The following is a 20,791-nucleotide window of genomic DNA, read 5'->3' as shown; positions in this document are numbered from 1 at the left end:
GCCCGTGTGACTGTACCCTAAAAACACTACACTAACACAAAATAAAATAAAAAGTAAAAAAACACTACATATACACATACCCCTACACAGCCCCCTCCCCAATAAAAATGAAAAACTTCTGGTACGCCACTGTTTTCAAAATGGAGCCTCCAGCTGTTGCAAAACAACAACTCCCAGTATTGCCGGACAGCCATTGACTGTCCAGGCATGCTGGGAGTTTTGCAACAGCTGGAGGCACCCTGTTTGGGAATCACTGGCGTAGAATACCCCTATGCAAATCCCTAATTAAGGCCTCAAATGCACATGGCGCTCTCACTTCGGAGCCCTGTCGTATTTCAAGGCAACAGTTTAGGGTCACATATGGGGTATCGCCGTACTCGGGAGAAATTGCCTAACAAATTTTGGGGGGCTTTTTCTCCTTTCACCCCTTATAAAAAGGTGAAGTTGGGGTCTACACCAGCATGTTAGTGTAAAAAAATAATTTTTTTTCACGAACCTGCTGGTGTTGCCCTATACTTTTCATTTAGACAAGAGGTAAAAGGGAAAAAAGCCCCCCAAAATTTCTCCCAACTACGGAGATACCCCATATGTGGGCGCAAAGTGCTCTGGGGGCGCACAACAAGGCCCAGAAGGGAGAGTGCACCATGTACATTTGAGGTGATTTGCACAGGGGTGGCTGATTGTTACAGCTGTTTTGACAAACGCAAAAAAAAAAAAAAAAACCCACATGTGACCCCATTTCGGAAAATACACCCCTCACGGAATGTAATGAGGGGTGCAGTGAGAATGTACACCCCACTGGTGTCTGACAGATCTTTGGAACAGTGGGCTGTGCAAATAAAAAATTTTGTACAGCCCACTGTTCCAAAGATCTGACAGACACCAGTGGGGGGTAAATGTTCACTGTACCCCTTGTTACGTTCCTCAAGGGGTCTAGTTTCCAAAATGGTATGCCATGTGGGGGTTATTTTGCTGTCCTGGCACCATAGGGGCTTCCTAAATGCGACATGCCCCCCGAGCAAAATTTGCTCTCAAAAAGCCAAATATGACTCCTTCTCTTCTGAGCATTGTAGTTCGCCCGTAGTGCACTTCACGTCAACTTATGGGGTACCTCCATTCTCAGAAGAGATGAGGATACAAATTTTGGGGGGTATTTTCTGCTATTAACCCTTGCAAAAATGTGAAATTTGGGGGGGAAACACATTTTAGTGAAAATTTTTTATTTTTTTTTACGTATGCAAAAGTCTTGAAACCCCTGTGGGGTATTAAGGCTCACTTTATTCCTTGTTACGTTCCTCAAGGGGTCTAGTTTCCAAAATAGTATGCCATGTGGGTATTTTTTGCTGTGCTGGCACCATAGGGGCTTTCTAAATGTGACATGCCCCCGAGCAAAATTTGCTCTCAAAAAGCCAAATATGACTCCTTCTCTTCTGAGCATTGTAGTTTGCCCGTAGTGCACTTCAGGTCAACTTATGGGGTACTTCCATACTCAGAAGAGATGAGGTTACAAATTTTGGGGGGTATTTTCTGCTATTAACCCTTGCAAAAATGTGAAATTTGGGGGGGAAACACATATTTTAGTGAATTTTTTAAAACATTTTTTACATATGCAAAAGTCGTGAAACACCTGTGGGGTATTAAGGCTCACTTTATTCCTTGTTACGTTCCTCAAGGGGTCTAGTTTCCAAAATGGTATGCCATGTGTTTTTTTTTTGCTGTTCTGGCACCATAGGGGCTTCCTAAATGCAACATGCCCCCCAAAAACCATTTCAGAAAAACGTACTCTCCAAAATCCCCTTGTCGCTCCTTCCCTTCTGAGCCCTCTACTGCGCGCGCCGAACACTTTACATAGACATATGAGGTATGTGCTTACTCAAGAGAAATTGGGCTACAAATATAAGTATACATTTTCTCCTTTTACCCCTTGTAAAAATTCAAAAATTGGGTCTACAAGAACATGCGAGTGTAAAAAATGAAGAATTTCAATTTTCTCCTTCACTTTGTGCTATTCCTGTGAAACACCTAAAGGGTTGAAACGCTGACTGAATGTTATTTTGAATACTTTGGGGGGTGCAGTTTTTATAATGGGGTCATTTGTGGGGTATTTCTAAGATGAAGACCCTTCAAATCCACTTCAAACCTGAACTGGTCCCTGAAAAATTGTGATTTTGGAAATTTTGTGAAACATTGGAAAATTGCTGCTGAACTTTGAAGCCCTCTGGTGTCTTCCAAAAGTAAAAACACGTCAATTTTATGATGCAAACATAAAGTAGACATATTGTATATGTGAATTAAAAAAATATATTTGGAACATCCATTTTCCTTACAAGCAGAGAGCTTCAAAGTTAGAAAAATGCAACATTTTCAAATTTTTCATCAAATTTTGGGATTTTTCACCAAGAAAGGATGCAAGTTACCAAAAATCTCGGAATCAGAATGATAACTAAAAGCATTCCAGAGTTATTAATGTTCAAAATGACAGTGGTCAGATGTGCAAAAAATGGCCGGGTCCTTAAGGGGTTAATATTGTAACTTGAGGGACCACTGTATCTTTATTCATTTTTCCATAAAATATGCTCCAAAACAGAAAAAAAATATTATTTGTGAGGTAAAATTAAGTTTCTTTTTTGTTCCGCCACAGATTATGTTATAAAATAAGTAATGTCATTACAAAGTACAGTTGGTGGCACAAAAAAAAACCCTCATATGGGTCTGTAGGTGCAAAATTTAAAGCGATATGATTTTCTAAAAGGAAGCAAAAGTGCAAAAACGAAAATTGTCCTCGGCCCCAAGGGGTTAAACCACAATTCAAAAGCAAAGTCTGATTTTTAGCAGTTGATTTTCAGTAAATTTTTATGCATTATTACTTTTGTCAGTTTTAAGTTATTTCAGGGAGCTCTGTGGGTGCAATATCACCACTGCAAAAAGTTCTAAAAGTAATAGTAGCAGTTAACAATGAAGAGACAGGGGCACTTGCATGAGTGTCACAGCCCTGCGCCTGCTCCCATTGTATGAAGCATGCTCAGGAGCTGAGTGCGCTTCATACCTGGTTGATCCCCGGGAAATGGAGGGGATGTGATTCTATATTATTGCATTTGCATTAAAGGGGTACTCCACCCTAGACATCTTATCCCCTATCCAAAGGATAGGAAGAAGATGTCTGATTACAGGGGTCCCGCCGCTGGGGACTCCCGTGATCTTGCCTGCTGCACACCCGTACATCAGCAGTCTGGAACTATGTTTGCTCCGTGGCTGATGACGGGTGATACAGGGGACGGGGTACCTAATTGGGTCCCCCCCCCCTGCTCCTATAAGCCCAGTTATTCATCATAAAGTATCAACCTATCAGACATTCACTAATCCCACTGTTTAACCAATCTACTATTGTGGCAGATTGTTGTCCCCATAGGGTTGGGGCATATTATTACCTCCATGCCTCATAGCTATGGCTAGCTACATATGTACATTCCTCTGTTACCTGCCTAACTACTTTCTAAACTTCTTTACATTTACTCGTCATTGCGGTTGAGCGAGCGCTGCACGGCATCCCATTGCTCACGCCCTCCGATGGCTTCACACGAGAGGCGTGACCTTGCGCTGTATAAGCCCGCTCGTAGGGCGGAAATGACATCAGACTCCAACTCCTCGATACACCAGGCGAGAGAGCCGGACAACTCCGGCTCCCTGCAGAAGCAGGATCGCACTTTCAGCTAGGTTGAACAACTAACCGTGAGTTAAATAGAACTGTCAAAGCAGAGCTCTATATATTCTTTTCAAACAGGATCAAGTACTGAATGGAGTTCCATTGTTTTATTTCACAGGTGGATCTTCTACATCTGGATCCCACTGAACTTTGGAAATTCACACTGTGTGACCATTAGGGACAGTATCTTTTCCTACAGGAACACCATATGGCATTAAGGCTCCAAACTTGGCAGTTCTTTGCTTTGCAGGTGGCTTAGGATCATCTTTTTTTCGCAGGTCCCAGGTCACAATTTCCATATACTGTTACTATTGGTGTGTGTTTTGGTACTTGACCTTTATGGGCAGCCTCTTTCCCTACAGGAACAATACTGGCTAATTGGACTCCTTGTTAAGTTCAGTTGTATTTCACGTGCTGTAGGATTGTATATCTATACTATATGCTCCAGGTCATTTTACCTATATCTTGACACATTCTGTAACATGTTATTATTTTGATATTATTATCTTCTCTTTCGGTCGTTTTCTTGTAAATTTGTCTACCCCTGATGACACCACTATTGACTTGTTGGTAGAAACGCGTTGATGGTGATATATTTTTTTACCCTGAGTGGCTGTGCACAATATATGCCCCTGGTGTGTGGCTCCTCTGGGCTGGCTGGGCCCTGCAAAACCCAGAGTGCGCCTTGGCTCTTAACCCCTTAAGGACTCATCACCTTCATAACGCTTTCAATTTTGCACATAAAAATCCATATGATGGCTTATTTTTTGCGCCACCAATTCTACTTTGCAGTGACATTACTAATTTTACCAAAAAATCCACGGCGAAACGGAAAATAAAATCATTGTGTGACAAAATTGAAGAAAAAATTTAATTTTGTAAATTTGGGGGGCTTCCGTTTCTACGCAGTGCATTTTTTGGTCAAAATTACACCTTATCATTATTCTGTAGGTCCATACGGTTAAAATTATACCCTACTTATATAGGTTTGATTTTGTCGCACTTCTGAAAAAAATCATAACTACATGCAGGAAAATCTATACGTTTAAAATTGTCATCTTCTGACCCCTGTAACTTTATTATTATTCTGCGTACGGGCTGGTATGAGGGCTCATTTTTTGCGCCGTGTTCTGAAGTTTTTATCGGTACCATTGTTGTATTGATCGAACTTTTTGATCGCTTTTATTCATTTTTTTATGATATAAAAAGTGACCAAAAATATGCAATTTTGGACTTTTTTTGCGCGTACGCCATTGACCGTACAGTTAAATTAATTATATAATTTTATAGCTCGGACATTTACGCACGCGGCGATACCACATGTTCATTTTTATTTACACAGTTTTTTGTTTTTTTTAAGGAAAAGGGGGGTGATTAAAACTTTTCCTAGGGAAGGGGTTAAATGACCTTTGTTAACTTTTTTTTTTTCATTTTTTTTTGCAGTGCTATAGCTCCCATAGGGACCTATAACACTGCACACACTGATCTCCTATGCTGATCCCTGCAAAGCCATAGCTTTGCACAGATCAGTCAGATAGGGGCTTGATTGCTCAAGCCTGTAGCTCAGGCTTGGAGCAATCAATTGAGGATCGGATGCCGCGGAGTCAGATAAGGAGACCTCCGCCTGCGTCCCAGCTGATCAGAACATCGCGATTTTATTGCGATGTCCCAATCAGCCCGACTGAGCTACCAGGAAGTATTTACTTTTGTTTTCAGACGCGGCGGTCAACTTTGATCGCCGCATCTGAAGGGTTAACAGCGCGCGACACAACAATCGGTGCCGCACGCTGTTAGCCTAGGGTCCCGGCTATTGTTAGCAGCTGGGACCGACCCGGTGTGATGCGGGGGTCACGGCTTGACCCCGTTTTTCACACCGGGACCGGGCTCAGGGCATACAGGTACGCCCTGAGTCCTTAAGAGGTTAAACTATAGACAGAGTTTGTATATGATTCACTTGGATACTTGAAATATTGTAAGTAATTTTAAGAATTTATTAAAAGATATGTTTTATGGCACATCCTGAGCAATAAGCTCTTCACATTCCTTTGGATAATGGATAAGATGTCTGAGGGCAGAGTACCCCTTTAATGTTATTCTGTCCTAAGAATGTATCTAACCCTTTTTAGCCCTCCCGGTGTATAAAGCATGCTCAGGAGCTGAGCGCGCTTCATACCTGGTTGGTTCCTGGGAAATGGAGGGGATGTGATTCTATATTATTGCGTATTACCGTAATTAATGTTATTCTGTCCTAAGAATGTATCTAACCCTTTTTAGTCCTCCTGGTGTATGAAGCATGCTCAGGAGCTGAGTGCGCTTCATACCAGTTGGTTCCGGGGTAATGGAGGGGATGTGATTCTATATTTCTGTGTATGCATTAATGTTATTGTGTCCTATGAATGTATCTAGCCCTTAACCATTCCTGCTGTCACCAGTTCCTGAGGTAAATTGCACATAAATGCACAGTTCTTAGGGTAAAGGATTCACACCACTGGAGACTAACCTTTTTTCTCCAAATGGAGGGAGTTCCTTTTGTCTTTTGAGGGTGTATTACCAGGAAAAAAAATTTCCAATATTTTTTGTATGGACCATTAATATACCTAACAACCTAAGGACCAGGCCAATTTTCATTATTGTTGTTTAGCATTTTCCTCCTCTCCCTTTAATAGCCATAACAATTTTTTTTCATCTACACACCCATATATGGGCTTATTTTTGCGGGACCAATTGTACTTTGTAATATTTTCATAAATTTTTCCATAAAATATGCTCCAAAAGGGAAAAAAAACATATTTGTGAGGTAAAATTGAAATAAAGAAAAAAGCAATTTTGCAAGTTTGGGGACTTTTCTTTTTTATGCCATTCACTGTGCAGTCACATTAACATGTAATCTTGATACTATAGGTCGGTGCGATTAAAACAATACCCAATTTGTATAGTTTGTATCATATTTTACCAATTTAAAAAAATTCTAAACTCTTTAGAAAAATATTTTTTAAATTGACATTTTCTGACCATTATAACTTAAAAAATGTTTTGTTTACCGGGCTCTATGAGAGTTTATTTTTGCACTGTGATCCATAATTTTTATCGGTATCATTGTGGTATTGATCAGACTTTTTCATGGCTTTTTACTTCATTTCTTTTGGGGTATGATGTGATAAAAAAAAAAAAAAACGCAATTCTGGAGTTTGGTATTTTTTTACGTTTACTCCATTCACATTACAAGATAAATAATGTTACATTTTAATAGTTCAGACAATTACGCACACGGCGATACCAAATATTTTTATTAGGTTTACATATTTTTTTATATGGAATTTGGGAAAAGGGGGGGTGATTAGACTTTTAGTATGGAAGTGTTTTTTTTTTTACACTTTATTGGTCCTTAAAGGACAACTGCAGCGGCATTACACTTATCCCCTATCCACAAGATAGGGGATAAATGTTTGATCAAGGGGGGTCCGACCGCTGGGACCCCCCCCCCCCCCGATCTCCCTAACGGGGTGCCGCCATAAGCGCTCATGGTGAGCGCTAAGGCGCGTAGCGTCGACCTAGAGGTCGACGGTGACGACCCGTCTCCTCCCCTTCCCCATACAGTTATATGGGGGATGCGGGGAGGCACGAATGCTGCCTCCCCGCCTCTCCCATAGAGATGTATGGAGGAGGCGTGCCGGCCGCAACGTCATGCTGCGGCTGGCACGCCCCCTGCACGGGAGAGCCACGGCCGCGTACAGGAGATCGCCGGGGCCCCAGCATTCGGACCCACAGCGATCAAACACATCCCCTATCTTGAGGATAGGGGATAAGTGTTTGTAACGCTGCAAATGTCCTTTAAGGGGACTTTTAGGAGGAATCATTAGATTCCTCATGCAGATTAATGGAATTCCATAGAACTCCATTGATCTGTAGGCTCTGTGCTTGATTGATAAAGCATGGTCCAGTAAGTACATTACATGATTTGTATATACAGAGCTCAAGAACCCATTCAAGAGCTCTGCTGTCTCTTGATCCCTAGTGACCACCTCCACATTCTCATTATTTAGGAGTCCTACATGCAATTTGTTTTGTTTTCTTTGGCCAACTGCCTTTTATTGTGAATTTTTGCACCTTTTATGGCATTTTTACAGATTTTTATCGATTTTATTGAGCTCTTTGTAATTTTTATTAAAGGCTAAAATTGACCCCTCTGATTTATATTTTGTAAATATTACTTTATTGTTCTTTATTGCCTTTTAACCCCTTATGGACACAGTCGACAGTTGCTGACTTTAGCCTGCATAAATTAGTTCAGCTTTCAGGTGCTCCTAGAGAGTCTCTTAGGACTATATCCACCTTTACCAGCCCACCGGAGCACCTAAAGCTGAACTAATTTATGCAGACTAAAGTCAGCAACTGCCAAGCCGAGAAGTTTGTGATGAATCGAATCACTGTAACTTCGCTCATCTCTAGACACAGCCCCTTTTGGACTTAACCACACAGCCCCTTTTGGACTTAACGACACATCCAATTTTATTTTTGCATTTGTGTTTTTCCTCCTTGCCTTCTAAAAGCCTCAACTCTTTTATATTTCCATCATCAGACACATGAGGGCTTCTTTTTTGTGCGATCAATAGTACTTTGTAATTCATGGCAAAACCAAAAACTAATTATTTGTGGAAAAATTAAAAAGAAAACCACAATTTTTTAAAATATTTTGGAGGGTTTCGTTTTCACGCTGTACACTTTACACTAAAAATTACACTTTTTTTATTCTGTGGGTCAATACAATGAAAGGGGTTCTCCGCCCCTAGACATCTTATCCCCTATCCAAAAGGATAAGATGTCTGATCGCAAAGGTCCCGCCACTGGGAACCCCCGCGATCTCTCCTGCAACACCACTGTCATCTGATGCACGCAGCGAGGGAGCTCCGTGCCTGATGACTAGCAATGCAGGAGCCGAAGGATCGTGACATCACACCCCACCCCCTAAATGCAAGTTTATGGGAAGGGGCGGGGCCGTGACGTCACGATCCTCCGGCCCCTGCATCGTCAGTCATCAGGCACGGAGCGAAGCTCACTCCGTGCACCAGATGACAGGGGTGCTGCAGGAGAGATCGCGGGGGTTCCCAGCGGCGGAACCCCGCGATCAGACATCGATCAGATGTCTAGGGGCGGTGTACCCCTTTAAAGTGATACCCATATTTAGATGCTTTTCTATAATTGCAGTGCTTAAATAAAAATGTAAACATTTTTTTAACAAAATCAGTTTTTAAATCAATGTTTAAAATTGCCCCATTTTGACCACCTATAACTTTCTCATTTTTCCAGGCTGTACAAGGGCCGTGATCATAAGTTTTTATTGGTGTATATGACTTTTAATTGCTATTTATTAAATTCATTAGGAATATGATGTGACAAAAAGTAAAACATTTTTACTTTTTTTTTTTAAGTTTACGCTGTTTATTGTATACTTTTGATATTTCAGACTATGCACATGCATAACACAGATTAGTATTTTTGGCGATCTTCTTCCAGAAGGCAGACCAGAGAGAAAGATCCTGGGAGAGCTGTGTAGGCATGTGAGAGGACCTCCATCAGCCATCTTGGCTGATCGGATCTCTGCAGTCGTTCTGAAGGCGATCTGATCAGACATTACAATCGCCACATTGCCGCAAATGCTGTGATCAGTATTGATCATGGCATCTGAGGGGTTAATGTGATCTCTGATGTCCGCCATTACCAATGGGACCTAAATGTAATAACCAAGACACCAGGATGTACAACTGTCATATGTCCTTAACTCCTTAGCACATTTCGGCCTTGAGCACACAGCCAATTTTCATTTTTGCATTTAAGTTTTTTCCTCTTATGCTTTTAAAATCTATAATGCTTTTATTTTTGCGTGAACTATTGTACTTGTAATGCCACCCTTCCTCTTACCATAAAATGAACCGCAAAATCAATCAAAACTGTTTGTGGGCGAAAATTTATACACTGATACATTATCTTTGTTCTGTAGATCAATGCGATGAAAATGATAGCCACTTTATATAGTCTTTCTATTATTTTACTACTTTAAAAAAACTTTTTTTTTGCTCAATTGGTATGCATAAAATTCTCCTATTCTGATCCCTATACCTTTTTTATTTTTCGGTATACAGGGACGTATGAGGCTCATTTTTTGCGCCGTGATCTTTAGTTATTGGTACCATTTTTGTTTAGATGGGACATTTTGATCCATTTTTCATAATTTTTTTCTAATATATGATGTGTTTTAAAATCTGTATTTTTGGTGTTTGGTATTTTTTTTACATTTACACCTTCTACCATGCGGGATTATAAATATTATATTTTAATAGTTTAGACATTTATGCACACAGCAATACCAAACATGTTAATTTTTTACATTTCGTTTTGTTTAGAGACTTTTTTTTTCTTTACACTTCTTAAGTTCTCATAGGGGACTTTCATATGCAATCAATAGATTGCACTCAACTCTACTGATGACCTCTGTGGCGATGGGTACCAGGGTAATATTTGGAGGTTAGCGCTAGCTATCTTAGGGGCTAACGCTAAGCTCCAGCTTAGTAATGGACTCCATCGGCTCCCACTAATATAAGACAGCTTCCACTACTAAGCCTGAAAAGTAAATTTTAAAATTTACTTTAGCAACAGCAAGCATCAAGCTGTTGCAAATCTGCAACCTCCATCATTCCCCGACAGCCAAAGTGGTTGACTTCCCATGATTAGACATTTATCCAAAGGATAAGTGTTCCTGCACCGGAGTACTCCTTTAACTCCATATAGATAGAGGGGGCCTAAGAAAATGCTTTGGCTACTTTCACACTAGTGATTTCTCCGTTATTGAAGTTCCGTCGCATGTTCCGTCACGATTTTCGGCGAAAACCGGCCGTTACAAAACCCCTGACGGCCGAGACTAAATTGCATTGCAGCCTATGGGATTTTGTAACTGCCTGTTTGCACCCGTATATGCCCGTAATTCATTACGGACGTTATACAGTGACATCGTGGCGGAAAAATTACTGCATACGATTTAATCTAAAACAATTTAACAATGCAACTATCCTGCCTGTGGTTGTTCCTGTTAGTGTCGTATTTCAAGGGAATTATAAAGCTTGATTCTGTAAGTGTAAAGCAGCCTAGCCTACCAAGGTAAAGGTATGCTTAAAATATGCATCTAAAGCCCTAGTGCATGGTGTGCAGTTTCACAAGTATATTCTTGGTTACAGTAGCTCTTTAACGGGGTGCTTCCCTGGAAAACATTTATTTTTTATTTTTATTTTTTTATCAACTGGTGCCAGATTTGTAAATGACAGATTTGTAAATGACTTCTATTAAAAAATGTTAATCATTACAATATTGAGCAGCTGCTGTTATGATCCACAGGAAGTTCTTTTCTTTTTGAATTTCCTTTCTGCCTGACCACATTGCTCTCTGCTGACACCTCTGTCCAGAGCAGGAGAGGTTTTCTATGGGGATTTGCTTCTACTCTGGACAGTTCCGAAAATGGAGAGAGGTGTCAGCAGAGAGCACTGTGGTCAGACAGAAAGAAAATTCAAAAAGAAAATAATTTCCTTTAGATCAGTTGATTAAAAAAAAAAATAATAATAATAATGTATTCCACTGGAGTACCCCTTTAAGAACACAGCAAATTTTAATCTCTGCATTTTTATTGTTTCCTCCTTGGCTTCTGGTTTTGCCTAGGGTGCAAAATAGTCTTGTACAGCCTCTGCCCATTTCCTTAACTCCCAAAATGGTCAAGGCCTAGTCTGACTCCATTTATTGCATGTACAGGTTAGGCCATTTATATGGATACACCTTAATAAAATGGGAATGGTTGGTGATATTAACTTCCTGTTTGTGGCACATTGGTATATGTGAGGGGGGAAACTTTTCAAGATGGATGGTGACCATGGCGGCCATTTTGAAGTCGGCCATTTTGAATCCAACTTTTGTTTTTCAATAGGAAGAGGGTCATGTTACACACTTATTGGGAATTTCACAAGAAAAACAATGATGTGCTTGGTTTTAACGTAACTTTATTCTTTCATAAGTTATTTACAAGTTTTTGACCACTTATAAAATGTGTTCAATGTGCTGCCCATTGTCTTGGATTGTCAATGCAACCCTCTTCTCCCACTCTTCACACACTGATAGCAACACCGCAGGAGAAATGCTAGCACAGGCTTACAGTATCTGTAGTTTCAGGTGCTGCACTTCTCGTATCTTCACAGCATAGACAATTGCCTTCAGATAACCCCAAAGATAAAAGTCTAAGGGGGTCAGATCGGGAGACCTTGGGGGCCATTCAACTGGCCCAAGATGACCAATCCACTTTCCAGGAAACTGTTCATCTAGGAATGCTCGGACCTGACACCCATAATGTGGTGGTGCACCATCTTGATGGAAAACTCAGGGAACGTGCCCGCTTCAGTGCATAAAGAGGGAAACACATCATCATGCAGCAATTTCGCATATCCAGTGGCCATGTGGTTTCCATTGATGAAGAATGGCCCCACTATCTTTGTACCCCATATACCACACCATACCATAAATTTTTGTGTTCCAACAGTTTTGGAGGGAACTATCCAATGTGGGTTAGTGTCAGACCAATAGCGGTGGTTTTGTTGTTAACTTCACCATTCACATAAAAGTTTGCCTCATCACTGAACAAAATCTTCTGCGTAAACTGAGGGTCCTGTTCCAATTTTTGTTTTGCCCATTCTGGAGCACCTGAAACTACGGATACTGGAAGCCTGTGCTAGCATTTCTCCTGCGGTGTCGCTATCAGTGTGTGAAGAGTGGGAGAAGAGGGTTGCATTGACAATCCAACACAATGGGCAGCACATTGAACACATTTTATAAGTGGTCAGAAACTTGTAAATAACTCAAGAAAGAATAAAGTTACATTAAACCAAGCACATCATTGTTTTTCTTGTGAAATTCCCAATAAGTTTGATGTGTCACATGACCTTCTTCCTATTGAAAAAACTAAAGTTGGATTCAAAATGGCCGACTTGAAAGTGGCTGCCATGGTCACCACCCATCTTGAAAAGTTTCCCCCCTCACATATACTAATGTGCCACAAACAGAAAGTTAATATCACCAATCATTCCCATTTTATTAAGGTGTATCTATATAAATGGCCCAACCTGTATAACTCCCCTACAGCCATCTCAACACAATATTACATTGGCAAAAGTATTATAGGCCCATAAGAGTCCAGCCACAGTATTGCCCCGTTCACATTTAAACAAAAAAACATTGCAACAATTAGTTGCATACTTAGATGTGTTGTATTGCAATCTGAGACAACTGTCATCAATATTGCATTATAGAGTATATAGGGATTTCACTACACCAAAACTGTGGGAATACCTGTGCCGTTCTTGCCAGCAAAAGTAATGGGGACAAGCAAGGCATTAAGCATGGAAGCAAAAGGTGAAAGCACAGCAATGCTTTTTATATGTATGATATACAGTATTTGGGGACAATGTGCTGCAGAGCAGCCACACTACTGGGGCCAATAAGAGTACCAGTAGTAGGAACAACAAAAATGATAACAACAGTAAAGGAGTGTTAAAGGGGTATGCAGTATGGGAAATTTGTATTGGAATCTGCTGGAAAAGATGACACTTGTGAGTCACTGAATTTAATTGTTGTTTATTCAGCTTTGCATCCTTTATCTGATAATATTGGTCTTCACATACCATTTCTATTTGCAACAGTATGATGGTATTCTTCAGTCAGTTTGTTTTGGTAGTGTTATTTAGTTACTAAATTGTGGTGTTATTTAGTTATGGTATGGTGGTATTAATAAGTTAGCTCATTGTTAGAATGTTTGCAAGGTAGTTAGTTAATTGTCCCTCTGAAAATGGAAAGTTATAAGTAATGCTCTGGATTAGGTCTTTGACCTGAGAAAGTAACAACATATTCGTTTAATGTATACGCTTTTTCCTGATCACAGTCTGTAATTCCTCCCTCATAACTTTTTAAAGTATTAACACTTTCAGTTTTAAGCTTTTACTATTTATGTAATTAAAAGAATAAATGGGGTCAGCTTAACCATCATTGTATGTAAATTGTTTGAGAGTTTTCTTAGAGATCTTAATAAAAATAAATGTATGACCCTATATCAGCATGGGTTTATGAGGGGTCGGTCCTGTCAAACTAACTTGATCAGCTTTTATGAGGAGGTGAGCTCCAGACTGGACCAGGGGTAATTGCTGGATGTCAAATATCTTAATTTCACCAAAGCATTTGATACGGTGCCACAAAAAATATTGGTACATAAAATGAGAATGGGCTGGAGGAAAATATGTGTGCAAGAAGGTGGCTATAAATGGTATATACTATGATTAGGTAACTGTTACACGTGGGGAACGTCAGGGGTCAGTTCTGAGTCCTGTTCTTTATATTATACTTATTATTACCTAGTAGAGGGATTGTAAGGTAAAGTGTCAATCTTTGCAGATGATACTAAGCTCTTTAATACAGTTAACACAACAGAGGACAGTCCTCCATTGTGTTAACCATTATTTATCCTTTTTCTACACTAATGAAATTGATAATATTCCTGTAAAATGTTCCTTCAAATTTGGAATACCATAGATTATATATCTTTCACTGTATTGTACCTTTAAAAATGTACCAATCAGAGATGTACTAATGAATTAGAAGTGGGTGGAGGTTTACATATCACATCTTTTTGTTATAAATCTAAAAGATTAGGTGTTTGCCCATTCTTGATATTTCATATGAGGTTCTATCTTCCAGAGTAATATGTTTACTAACTGTAACCAATAAATCTCTTTTTATAAAATACCTAATATTTTATAGATATATTATTTTAGAAATGAATTGTACAGTTTTGTTATTTTTCAGCAACTTATAAAGGTCATACATTTTTTATAATTTTTCTTGACCAGATTTCATAAAAGAAAAAAGATTTAGGAGTTTTAGTCAACAGTAAATTTAACTGTAGTAACTGTCAGGAAGCTGCTATCAAACGAGGCATTGATGCACCCTGTGATAGGGGATAAGTGTCAGATCCTGTGGAGTCCGACCGCTGGGACCCCATCAAATCTCTTTTACCACACGCCCCCTTTATGCATCTCTAAAGGAGAGCTGGAGATACCCGAATACAGTGCCCCGGCTCTCCCATGGAGATACAGTCATGGCTGTAAATGTTGGCACTTCTGAAGTATTTCTCACAGAAAAGGATTGCAGTAACACATGTTTTGCTATACACATGTTTATTCCCTTTGTGTGTATTGAAAAAAAAGCTAATTGGTCATAATGTCACACTAACTCCAAAAATGGGCTGGACAAAATTATTGCCACCCTTAACTTAATATTTGGTTGCACACCCTTTGAAAAAAATTAAATAAACTGAAATCAGTTGCTTCCTATAACCATCAATAAGCTTCTTACACCTCTCAGCCTGGATGTTGAACCACTCTCCCTTTGTAAACTGCTAAAGGTCGCTCTTATTGAAAGGGCGCCTTTTCCCAACAGCAATTTTAAGATCTCTCCACAGGGGTTCAATGGGATTTAGATCTGGACTCATTGCTGGCCACTTCAGAACTCTCCAGTGCTTTGTTGCCATCCATTTCTGGCTGCTTTTTGACGTATGTTTGGGGTCATTGTCCTGCTGGAAGACCCAAGATCTCGGACGCAAACCCAGCTTTCTGACACTGGGCTGTACAGCGTGACTCAAAATCCGTTGGTAATCCTCAGATTTCATGATGCCTTGCACACATTCAAGGCACCCAGTGCCAGAGGCAGCAAAACACCCCCAAAACATTATTGAACCTCCACCATATTTCACTGTAGGTACTGTGCTCTTTTCTTTGTAGGCCTCATTCCGTTTTTGGTAAACAATAGGATGATGTGCTTTACCAAAAAGCTTAGTCTCATCTCTCCACAAGACGTTCTCCCAGAAGGATTTTGGTTTGCTCAAGTTAATTTTGGCAAAATGTAGTCTTGCTTTTTTAAGTCTCTGTTAACAGTGGGGTCCTCCTGCCATAGCGTTTAATTTCATTTAAATGTCGACGGATAGTTCGCGCTGACACTGATGCTCCCTGAGCCTGCAGGACAGCTTGAATATCTTTGGAACTTGTTTGGGGCTGCTTGTGCACCATCCGGATAATCCTGCATTGACACCTTTCATAAATGTTTCTCTTCTGTCCACGCCCAGGGAGATTAGCTACAGTGCCATGGGTTGCAAACTTCTTGATAATGTTGCGCAGTGTGGATAAAGGCAAATCTAGATTTCTGGAGATGGACTTTGAGATTGTTGATATTTTTCCACAATTTTGGTTCTCAAGTCCTCAGACAGTTCTCTTCTCCTCTTTCTGTTGTCCATGCTTAGTGTGGCACACACAGACACACAATGCAAAGACTAAGTGACCTTCTCTCCTTTTTATCTGCTTTCAGGTGTGTTTTTTTATATTTCCCACACCTGTTACTTGCCCCAGGTGAGTTTAAAGGAGCATCACATACTTTAAACAATCTTATTTTTCCACAATTTTGAAAGGGTGCCAATAATTTTGTCTAGCCCATTTTTGGAGTTTGGTGTGACATTATGTCCAATTTCCTTTTTTACCTCCCTTTTTTGGTTTAGTTCCAATACACACAAAGGGAATATAAATGTGTATAGCAAAAAGTGTTACCGCAATCCTTTTCTGTGAGAAATACTTAAAAGCCAACTGTAGTGCCAGACTTTTATAGATATCCCTGTTCCCCCATTGGCCCGGCACAGGCCTCACGGTCCGGCATTGCTAACTTCCTTACACTTCCTGGGGACCGGGACGCCGCAGGGCCATCGGCGTATCACCGGCCGCAGCGATGTCCCGCCCCGGCCGGTGATAGGCTGAGCCCACTGTCATGTAAGGAGCTCTGGCCGGCTTCTTACATGACAGTGGGCTCAGCCTATCACCGGCCGGGGCGGGACATCGCTGCGGCCGGTGATACGCCGACGGCTCTGCAGCGTACCCTTCCCCAGGAAGTTGAACGAGGTTCGTACTGCTGGACCATGAGGCCTGTGCTGGACCAATGGGGCTCGTAAGAAGGGGAGTTAAAGTTTATTTTGTTTTTGAGGCCTGGGCACAGGGATATATAAAAGTCTAGCACTACAGTTGTCCTTTAATTTTCTTGAAAAATTTCAGGGGTGCCAACATTTACGGCCATGACTGTACATAGAGGAGGCATGTTGACCCGTGCTTTGTGCACTGGTAGGCTCAGCTCTTTTCATGCAGAGGGCCGGGGTGCTGTATGGGAGATCATGGGTTGGACCTTAGGATAGGGGATAAATTTCCCTATCTCAGAGTACTCCGTTAAATATAAATGATAAAATACATATGGCAACAACGTAGCCATTTGTGGTGTACACTGCAAACCTATTTCAATGCATGTCTTCACCCAACAACCTCTCCCCATGGCCTGTGATTAACAGACTCTAGGTTGCCCTTAAAGTTCCCCAACACAGTGCAGGAACAAGATTTTCCTGTTTGGAAAAAAATTGAAATGCCACTGGAACTACAACTAGCAGTAAGTATAAGTTCATCTCAGGATAAGTTAAAAATAGGAGGGATGTTACGTCAAGCTGCCAACCATGCTACATATGTAAACACTGCTTGCCCAGGTGTACTGTGATATATGGCACCAAGATGTTAGCAGCAGATCATGTAAGTTGCATGTTGGAGCCTCCATGGATTGGAAATGCTTTTCCAGCACATTCTACAGAAGCTCAATCCTGTTGAGATCTAAAAACTTTGGAGGCAAAGTTAAATAAATTAACTTATTGTGATGTTCCTCAAACCATTCCTGAACATTTTTGGAGTGGCATTAAGCTAAAAGAGGCTACTGCTATTAGGGGATATCTAAGGTTAATAATCTTTTATAGATTAGTTTTATAAACATGGTTTGTCAAAGGTGAACATGTTTAAGTTATTAGAAATAATGTGTATTTTTACAAACAGTTCAGTCTAGATACAGTTTTACAATTGTCCCTTACCACTTATGATATTTGCAGGTCAAGGCCCCATTCACCAATTCGCTAATGGCTCCACCTTCACTAACATCATCCAGTAAAATGACTAAAGGGACATCACAAGGTCCTGTCTCTCGGTCAATTTGGTTTGCCAAGTTGGACAAATATAGTTGTAGATCCTATTAAAGTAAGGTAAAAGTTAGACACATCAACAGGTTTGTTCACCATTATGCTGCCCATACATTAGAAAAGTAGGTATACAGTTAAAGTGTATAACATACAATCTGTACACATGATTAAATTGTGGAGACATAACCGACATATTCAATGATCAAACATTAACTCCTTCCAGTTCCTGAACAGAGATTTTGTTGCCCTGTGTTTGTGCTGTTCTGTGTCTATTTTATCTAAAAAACATCAGCTGCTTTAATGGGTAATTCAGGAATAAAAAAACATCACCACACCTGTCCTCAGTTTGTGTGTGGATGAATGATCACAGGAAAAAGACCGGTATTGGTAGCGCAAACCACTGCAGGAGATGTTTCAAGTAGGTGATTTCTTTATTAAGCCGTATAACAATGCGCTTCAAGGCTACAATGCCTCTTCATCAGGTAAAATGGCTTACAAGCTTGTATCTATGCATACACGGTATTTATAAAGGAAATTGGCACCAACAGATAGATAAGCCACGCCCCCTGGAGGTGGGGGATCGTGTTGCAGGAAAAATGTAAGAAAATACATAAAAACATGTATCAAATACATTCAGTACATTTTTTCTAGTGAGAGCTACATATCAGTAAGTTAAATCATAGATTACTATGCAGAGAGTATAAGTATTGTGTCCGTAGGTGATGTCAGGATTCGGATGTCACTGCGCATGCGTCCCGAGAGGAGGCCGCGACGTAAACACAAGAAACGTCGGGCCGTACGCTCCCTGCGCATGCGCCAACTATAAAAAATATTAGTGATGACGGCGTCGGGGGGAAATGAATGGACGCGAGTCTATTCCCTTGCGCATGCGCCAACTAGAAAAGATACTAATGATGACTGCATCGGCAGGATGAATGAACGGACTAGTGACAGCGATGTATACTATATCTCTACTTAATTATAAGCATATAGGTAGCTCGGAAAAGGCCGATACTTATGTTCCGAGCTATCTGTGAAGAAGAAAAAGTGGCCTGAATAAAATTAGTCCGGCTAAGAGTCAAACTTAGATATAGTGTATACTAATTTTAAGCAGTATGCCATGATTTAGAGTAATAAAAAGGGGGGGATATATGGTGTGGATATATTAAATTGCATATATAGTATACAGTTAGATAAAAAGCACATGCAATATAAATACATATATAAAAAAAACCATATATAAATATATATACAGAAAAACCATATATAAAACACATATAAAATATGGTAAATACAAATATGAATATAAATAAAATAATCATTCTAAAAGTTATAAGGGTAATTCTTGAGAGGAGAGGGAATACAGAAATGGGCTACCAGCTGGGGTACTGTTGGGCATGTATATACAGATATCTATATATACATATATATACTTACCGTATATACTCGAGTATAGGCCGAGTTTTTCAGCACGATTTTTCGTGCTGAAAACACCCCCCTCGGCTTATACTCGAGTGAACTCCCCCACCCGCAGTGGTCTTCAACCTGCGGACCTCCAGAGGTTTCAAAACTACAACTCCCAGCAAGCCCGGGCAGCCATCGGCTGTCCGGGCTTGCTGGGAGTTGTAGTTTTGAAACCTCCGGAGGTCCGCAGGTTGAAGACCACTGCGGCCTTCAACATCATCCAGCCCCCTCTCACCCCCTTTAGTTCTGAGTACTCACCTCCGCTCGGCGCTGGTCCGGTCCTGCAGGACTGTCCGGTGAGGAGGTGGTCCGGTGGGATAGTGTTCCGGGCTGCTATCTTCACCGGGGAGGCCTCTTCTAAGCGCTTCGGGCCCGGCCTCAGAATAGTCACGTTGCCGTGACAACGACGCAGAGGTGCGTTCATTGCCAACGTAATTCTGCGTCATTGTCAAGGCAACGCCTCTATTCCGGGCCGGAAGCGCGGAGAAGAGGCGCCCCCGGTGAAGATAGCAGCCCGGACCACCTCCTCACCGGACCACCTCCTCACCGGACAGCCCTGCAGGACCGGACCAGCGCCGAGCGGAGGTGAGTACTCAGAACTAAAGGGGGTGAGAGGGGGCTGGATGATGTTGAAGGCCGCAGTGGTCTTCAACCTGCGGACCTCCGGAGGTTTCAAAACTACAACTCCCAGCAAGCCCGGACAGCCGATGGCTGCCCGGGCTTGCTGGGAGTTGTAGTTTTGAAACCTCTGGAGGTCCGCAGGTTGAAGACCACTGAGGGCGAATGATGAGAAGAGGATGATGAAGGGGGGGTGTGGGGATGATGAAGGGGGGTGGGGATGATGAAGGGGGGGTGTGGGATGATAAGGGGATGATGAAGGGGGGATGTGTGGGATGATGACAAGGGGATGATGAAGGGGGGATGTGTGGGATGATAAGGGGATGATGAAGGGGGGATGTGCGGGATGATAAGGGGATGATGAAGGGGGGATGTGTGGGATGATGACAAGGGGATGATGAAGGGGGGATGTGTGGGATAAGGGGATGATGAAGGGGGGATGTGTGGGATGATAAGAGGATGATGAAGGGGGGATGTGTGGGATGATGACAAGGGGATGATGATGAGGATGTTAATGACGGGTCTGGATGATGACAGGGGGGGATGAGGTATTTCCCACCCTAGGCTTATACTCGAGTCAATAACTTTTCCTGGGATTTTGGGTTGAAATTAGGGGTCTCGGCTTATACTCGGGTCGGCTTATACTCGAGTATATACGGTACATATATACACATGTACATGAAAAATAAATAAATAAAAATTAATATTAATAATCACTAAAAGAGTGCTCAATAAAATAGTTTGATATATATTGCTAACTGAGAATAAGTATCCCTTGTCTTCTCAATGTATTTGTTTCAGATATTAAATAGATTTTTTTTTTTTAGAGGATCATATCTATACTTTCATTGAGACCTGCAGGTCTCATGGTATTTAATTTGTAG

General features: G+C 41.0%; 1 protein-coding gene across 9 annotated transcripts in view; it reads right to left on the bottom strand.

The window, feature by feature from the left end:
* NAV1 (neuron navigator 1) overlaps positions 1 to 20,791 on the bottom strand; it is a 526,544-nt gene that overhangs the window by 59,451 nt on the left and 446,302 nt on the right. For all 9 annotated transcript variants that reach the window (XM_056557725.1, XM_056557730.1, XM_056557732.1 and 6 more), the window contains one exon: positions 17,721 to 17,875. In XM_056557725.1, coding sequence (XP_056413700.1) covers positions 17,721 to 17,875 — 155 coding nt within the window. The remainder of the gene's footprint in view (positions 1 to 17,720; positions 17,876 to 20,791) is intronic.

Source organism: Hyla sarda, chromosome 2 (assembly GCF_029499605.1).
Source record: "Hyla sarda isolate aHylSar1 chromosome 2, aHylSar1.hap1, whole genome shotgun sequence".
NCBI lineage: Eukaryota > Metazoa > Chordata > Amphibia > Anura > Hylidae > Hyla > Hyla sarda.
The sequence above is the reverse complement of the archived record's forward strand: the minus strand, read 5'-3'. Positions and strand labels throughout refer to the sequence as shown.